Source organism: Acomys minous (genome assembly GCF_964271855.1).
Source record: "Acomys minous genome assembly, chromosome: 17".
Classification (NCBI taxonomy): Eukaryota; Metazoa; Chordata; class Mammalia; order Rodentia; family Muridae; genus Acomys; species Acomys minous.
Window position 1 is genome coordinate 12,996,955 of NC_140500.1, and position 7,248 is coordinate 13,004,202.

Below are 7,248 nucleotides of genomic sequence, written 5' to 3' on the forward strand. Positions count from 1 at the left end.
CTAATGGGAAAACAGGACCCTAGATTACAGGAAAATTACTAGCGTTATCCCTAAAAGTCAGGTTTGGTTTTAAATAAAATCAAGCCACTTTCCAGAAACAATGCCGGGGAAGAGGCTCTTATAAAGCTAAAACTTGAGGGGGGAAAATATGCATATATTTTGAGATAGGGTCTAATGTAGCTCAGGAATGGCCTGGAACTCACTATGTAGCCACGAATGGCTCTACCTGCCAAGTGCAGGAACGACAGGTGTGCACCACCATGAGCAGCAATAGAAAATCATTTTAAAAGGTGCTTAACAAATACACTACTTAAGATCGAGGGCCCAGATGTTATGCAACACCGTTCAGAGAGCAAAGTTCATGGATCACTTCCGTATTGTACAAGTTACTTCCTTTTTTTTTTAAGTGAACACAAGGGTGCGAGGTGAAGACAGCATATAGTCTGATCATGATTACATAACATCTATTAACTTAAGACTACCTTAAATTTACTAACACTCACCAAGGAACCTAAATTCTTGTCTTTTCCAAGTAGCTCAACCTTTCTCCTACTACTCCTCCAGAGTAGCCTCCCCGCACTGGCTCAGCTTCTCCTACCCACCGTGATGGAAGGGAGAGCTCCCAACCCAACTGCTGAGCCCCTCCGGCTCCCATATGGCCTCAGGGGTGGCCCGCGTCCCACTCGGGACGCGTCCCCACCCAGCACCCCGTGGGTCCCGTGACTACACAGCTCTCCGCATTACTCGCTTTTCACCGATTTTATTGGCTGCAGACTGTGGCGGGCTCTGCACCCGTCGGGTTCACTTGCTCTTCACTTTCTGGCTCTCCGTCTTCTTGGGCAACAGCACCGCCTGGATGTTGGGCAGGACGCCACCCTGCGCGATGGTCACGCGGCCCAGCAGCTTGTTGAGCTCCTCGTCGTTGCGGATGGCCAGCTGCAGGTGGCGCGGGATGATGCGCGTCTTCTTGTTGTCGCGCGCCGCGTTGCCCGCCAGCTCCAGGATCTCCGCCGTCAGGTACTCCAACACCGCCGCCAGGTACACGGGCGCCCCCGCGCCCACGCGCTCCGCGTAGTTGCCCTTGCGCAGCAGCCGGTGAACGCGGCCCACGGGGAACTGCAGGCCCGCGCGCGACGAACGCGACTTGGCCTTGGCGCGCACCTTGCCGCCCTGCTTGCCTCGCCCGGACATGCTCGACCGCTCGCCTAGAGCTCCAACACCTGGCTGCTCAGTTCCGGGATACCGCACGCCACCCCGGAACTGCCTCGCCAAACATCAGCCGCCGCTCCCAATCAGCTCGCGCGAGCAGAGCGCCCGCCTTCCCAGATTCGCCCCAATCAAAAGCGCAGATTTCTAATCCTAATTTACATAGTGCGCAGGCACTCTCAATTTTGCTGGAATTAGCTGCCAGGAAAAGGGAGGAAAAATGGTTGTTTTGTAATCCCAGCACTAGAGTAGGCGAGGCAGAAGGATTGCCAGAAACCTGAGGTCGTTTTTAGCTATTCTGAGATCCAGATTACACTGACGGGGAGGAAGGAGACGGAGGGAGGGCGATAAAAGAAGGGAGTTAAGGAAAGCCATCCCTGGTGATGCAAATATAATCCCAGCTCTCTCGGAGGTGGAGCTTAAGTGGGAGGGTTGCAAATACAAAGACCGGCTGGGCAGCATTGTGAGTTCTAGACCAAGCTAGGAAGTGAGACCTTCTCTCGATAAAATAATTTTAGATTTATGGTAAGCATAGCATAGTGTTCAGTGCTTATAATCCCAGTTGATGCAGGAGGATGGAGAATTTGAATTGAGCCTGGACTAAGAGCAAAACTAACCTTGAAACAACAAAACAAACAAAAATCCTGGAGAGGCGGGCTTTTATCTCCTAGTAAGAAGTATTAGTGCAAACTAGGGTTTCCAGTTGTGTCCGAGGTAGGCAAGATCTGTGTATGGCTTTTGTCCTACATCTGAGTCGGTAACTTCTGACTCCAGGGAGAGCGCCACAGCCCCTTTGGGTGAATTCCACCCGCGTAGTACAGGGCACATCACACCCACCTGGAGAGCAGGCTGCAAAAGAGGCTTTGTGGGTTTTTGTTTGTTTGTTTCTTTGCTTTTGAGACAGGGCTTCCTTGCTTAGCCCTAGCTGTGCTGAACTCATTCTGTAGACCACGCTGGCCTTGATCTCGGAGATCCGCCTGCCTCTGCCTGACTAGTGCTTGGTGTGTACAGCCGCCACGCACCTCCAAAGAGGTTGTTAAAGAGCTGTCTGTCGGGTCCCAGCCCGCTGGAAAAATCAAATCAGGGTTCACCTGAAAGAGGGAGTGGGGATTGAAAGTAGGATACAGAGACTCGAGAAATAACGAATCAAGTCAGGACATTTCTGATCAAGATTCACTTTAATGCCCGACTAGTAAGAATATAGAGAGAGCAAGGTCAATAGGATCTATTCTAATCTCACTCACCCTAGCCCCCACCCAAGAATACAATAGTCTGAATTGCTCCCTGTAAGAACTTCCTTGATCCTCTGGGTGGTTCAAAGTTGGGACTTCCCTACTTCTTTCAAAGGTAAATAGTCCAACGATTCCAAGACCTCGTGAGGCAAAGGTCAGCAACTCAAAGGTCACAGCATGCAGCCTAAGCCCAGGATTTCTGACATGGCAGAATTTGGCATGGCTTCCCACAGCTGTCCTGTATTTTGGCCTGTCCTACTGACCCCACGTGAAGCTGGTCTTCCGACACTGTCGGCACAGTCGCCTTTCTTCTCAGAGCTGCAGGGACTGACTAGGCAGGAATGCCATCTGTACAGACTGCATGGACAAACTCGCACTTGGTCCTGTCCTATGTAGGAGCTGGAGAGCCGCGGGATTCCATAGATGAGGGCCCTTTCTTTGCCTTTGCTTGCCTGCTGGAAGTTGTGACTCAGCGCTCCATCACCACTTTAGATTGATGGGCCCAGACGCAGGTGGAAGAACGCCTCAACGTCTTCTTTAGTTGGCAATTGCTTTCTACTGATTCACTCAGGTACTCCACTTTACCACGTTTCCTGTGATGTCAAACGCTGATGTATCATTTAATTCACATATCACAAATTTACCCTCTCCCTAGTCTAATTACAATTTGATTTCAATGAAAAAAAAAAACCACGCTCACAAGAGCCAAGGGTGGTGGGGCCTGCCTGTGGTCTTAATATTGAGGTGTGGACAGATGGATGAGGCTAAGGTCATCATTAGCTACAGAGAGATTTCCCACCCAGCCTGAGCAACATAGGATTCTGCAAAACACAAAATAAACACACACACACACACACACACACACACACACACACACACACACAGAAAAAAAGCAGTGTTTTTCTTGTATTTATGTATGTCCTTATTTTTGTGTTTTTTGTTTGTTTGTTTTTGTTTTTTGGTTTGGTTTGGTTTTTGGAGACAGGGTTTCTCTGTGTAGCCTTGACTGTCCTAGACTTGCTTTGTAGACCAGGCTGGCCTCGAACTCACAGCGATCTGCCTGCCTCTGCCTCCTGAGTGCTATATATCTCTGTTGCTTAACATAATGATGAAAAAAAAACAGTAGCCAGAGTCTCAAATACACTCCTTTAACTCTGAGCAACATATTGCCACCATCACGGTGGTCATCCTGGAGCCAGACAAGTTCCGCAATATCCTGCCTCTACCACCTAATAGCTGACTTTGACACAGTATTTAAAGTTCCTACGCATGCAGCAGGTTCTACATGCTGAGTGGATGCATCTGGAAACCTCTGGTGCAGTTTTTGGCAAGAATGACTTCTGTAAGCCAGCTCAAGTTTGTGGAAAGGTTGTTTTCCTTCTTTCTTTTCTTTTCTCTTTCTTCTTCTTTTATTTTTTTAGAGATAGGGTTTCATAGAGTTTGAAAAAGTATTCTGGATGCACCATTGCCTCTCATTTTTGGAAGAATTCTAAAGAGCAAAGGATTTAAAATCACGAGGTAAAATGTAATGATTCAGTCCCCCACCCACACCTCCAGCTATCCTAGAGCTCAAGTAACAGACAGAGGGGAGGCACAAACAGAAAACTGTTTGAGTTATGGATTTGGCGAAGATTGAAAAGTACTATAAATTAAAAGCGTTTATAAATATAACAATTTAGGACACAAGTCTCTGCTGGGAAGGCTTATCTTCAAAACTACAGACCAACAACAATTTACTAAGCTGCCCAATCCTCAACATGCTCATTAAGTACCTCAGGAAGTATTATGAACCCTCTCTTGAACACTGCTTTAAAAGGCCATAAACTTCAGGACAGTCCTGTCTGAAAAACAGGAACCACCACCAAAACATTTTTTGTTATTGTTGTTCAGGGATTTTCCTGAGAAAGCAGCTAAAAGAGCCTCTCTCTGGTTTGGGGATTTGCAATAAAGATCTATTCAAAGACGTGCATCTGATGTCAGGTGCTTTACAAGGCCTTTGAATGTGGAGGAGGGGAAATGTGGCTGAGTCTGTCTAGGCCAGGCTGACCTCCACCCCGGGGGGTACCTCCTGTTTCCAAGGAACAGTGATTACAGATGTGTCACCTGCTTTAAATGCCACCTCTGAGAACCTGAAACTAAGTGACAGGTTACAATAGTTCAGCAGTTAACTGAGAAACAGTTCGTTGAAAAGCAAATACTAATGTGTTTGCAAGTCAGGAAAAGCAGAAAAATCCATACACTTGCAGAAACAGTTGAAAACACGCAGAAAGTGAAGTGGAGAGAAAAATAATTTTCTTAGCGTGGCCACACACACCAAAAGGGGGGGGGGGAGGCACTAAAACACTTCTCCGTCCCCTCAGAAGACCCACAGGTGAAAACGTAAATTGCTTTGGCATAAGATCTAGTAAGGTGAATTTATATTGCTAGCTTCTATTCATTTTCACATTATTTGAAGTTGTGCAAAAATAAGCATTCTGCTTAAAAAAGAAAATAACGAATCAGATCGTACTGAAGACAGCAAGCATGATGAGGCCTTTTTATCTGTGCTTAAAAAAGAGAGAGAGAAAGAAACTGTTACCTTATATATACCGTAAACTTTTAAATATACTAGGGTCCTTCAGATTTGGGGAGGAGGAACAAAAAGCCTCCTCGTGTCTTGGTTGAAGAAACAGCAGCTCGGCGGAAAGAGCAGAGGGTGGAGCTCCACCCACTCCTTGCTGTTTTCAAACAGGTCCGCTCCCAGGAAATAAAAGCTCTTTACTGGGTGGCTGCGAACGTTAGGCTTCTCTGGTTCTCTAATAGTATCTTCGAGATGTCTGGACGTGGCAAAGGTGGCAAAGGCCTGGGAAAAGGGGGCGCCAAGCGGCACCGCAAGGTTCTGCGGGACAATATCCAGGGCATAACCAAGCCTGCTATCCGGCGTTTGGCTCGGCGCGGCGGCGTCAAGCGCATCTCCGGGCTCATCTATGAGGAGACTCGCGGTGTCCTCAAGGTGTTCCTGGAAAACGTGATCCGTGACGCCGTCACCTACACCGAGCACGCCAAGCGCAAGACGGTCACGGCCATGGACGTGGTCTACGCGCTCAAGCGCCAGGGCCGCACTCTCTACGGCTTCGGTGGCTAAGCGGGTCCACCTGCTCTCTCTTGGCCTTTTTGGTCCACCCACCCCTAAAGGCCCTTTTCAGGGCCACCAAAACATCCGAAAGGAGTTGTGGACGCTTGCTCTAACAATATTTTTCGGGCGCATGGGCAACCTTGCAGGCTTGCATTGTCTCCTATGCAAATTAAGCTGCGTGAGCGCACACTCTCATTGGGAGAATGAGCCTGCTGGCTCCGCCCACCGGCTGGGAAGCGGTCGGAACGCTTGCTGAGTGCTGTCGGTCTGCGTGAATGGTTTTTCTTTGCTTGTTTCTTGAGTGTCTCGCCGAAAGCTGGCGAATTGTTGAAGGAGCCCCGGGGTGCTCGGCTGGAGGATCCCGCGTTGCGGCCTGTCACCCCACGTTCCTGTGAGGGCATGGGGGACTGAGTGAGAACTAGGACAGAGACTTGGAACCCCACAATAAAGTGACCCTGCAGCGTAAAAATCGTCTTTTCTAGCCTGCAGCTGTTTCCCTGACTTAACGATGTGTTTTTGGGGGCAAGGGCAGCTCGGGCTGGTGTAAGCCTCAGTGATCCTGCCCGTTTCGGATTCTCGAGTGCTGAGTCCACAGACTGAGTCTGTTTTTTTTAAATGCCCTAGGGTCTTCTGAGTGGGGAGGTTAAAGAGCCGGTGCTGCCCTTATAACGGACCTGAGTTCGAGCCTCGGCACTCAAATGGGTTGCCTCACAATCTCTTGTAACTCCAGCCCCAGGAAATTAGATGCCTTTGGCTTCCTTAGGCCCCTGGACTCGGGTCTCCATACCGATTTCCATACACATAACTAAACACCAGTAATTTATTTTTCAGTGCCCCGGTATTTTTTGGCATCTGATGTTCACTAGCCTTCTCACTGGCTGAGGGTATAGGAGACATTATTGGGGTTCCCTCAGCAAGAACCTGACAGTTCATTAGGTATGGTTATCTCGTGTTAAATGCTTTTGTGTGTCAGGCAGTTGGCGCAGTCTTTCAGCAGATTTATTTTAAGTGTTGTTAATGACCACTTTAATAGCTGTGGGCGCTACAACGAAAGATTTTTTTTCTTAAACGGAGCTTGCATTTGAATTCAGCCTTGTGAGCTTTTTCACTTCATTTTATATGCAACTGTTTTTACAGACAGGCTCCTCGGCTGGTTTGCTGGCATTTTACTTCCAGCATTCTGAGCGTGCACGACACTGGTGCACATTTCTAGAGGACGTTAGTCTAATGAACTCTTTATCTTTTCTTTCTTTTTTCCTTTTTGGTTTTTCAAGACACGGTTTCTCTATCTAGCCCTGGCTGTCTTGGAACTTGCTCTGTAGACCAGTCAGACTCAGAGATCCACCTACCTGCCTCTGCCTCCAGAGTGCTGGGATTAAAGACAAGCACTCCCAGGCCCAGACTATAACTCATTTCCCAAAAGCAAGTGAAAAATTAGTTACTTACTTTTTAGCTTGAGATATTTTCAGTTACAGTTACTTGGTTTTACTTTTCTTGTAAGGTCACACGTTTTATCAAAATATTAAACACAAAATGTAATAAAAATGTTTATCACTCCCAAATATTTACTACCAAATATCAAATTTACTACCAAATATCAAATTTACTATCAATTATATATTACTATCAAATAGAAATGAAATTTAAGCATCACTTAATGTTGCACAAATAACAACAGCCTCTGTGGAAATCAAC

General features: G+C 47.4%; 2 protein-coding genes across 2 annotated transcripts; one reads left to right on the forward strand and one right to left on the reverse strand.

Moving 5' to 3' along the window:
- Positions 1-744: 744 nt before the first annotated feature.
- H2AJ (H2A.J histone) lies at positions 745-1,283 on the reverse strand. Its single transcript, XM_084765417.1, is given in 2 exon segments — positions 745-825; positions 828-1,283. Coding segments are annotated over 2 exon segments (429 nt in total). The 5' UTR covers positions 1,192-1,283; the 3' UTR covers positions 745-760.
- Positions 1,284-4,801: 3,518 nt separating this feature from the next.
- On the forward strand, positions 4,802-6,970 carry H4C16 (H4 histone 16). The gene has a single exon (XM_084765419.1). The coding sequence runs from the start codon at positions 5,251-5,253 to the stop codon at positions 5,560-5,562; it is 312 nt and encodes a 103-aa protein (XP_084621545.1). The 5' UTR covers positions 4,802-5,250; the 3' UTR covers positions 5,563-6,970.
- Positions 6,971-7,248: the final 278 nt, after the last annotated feature.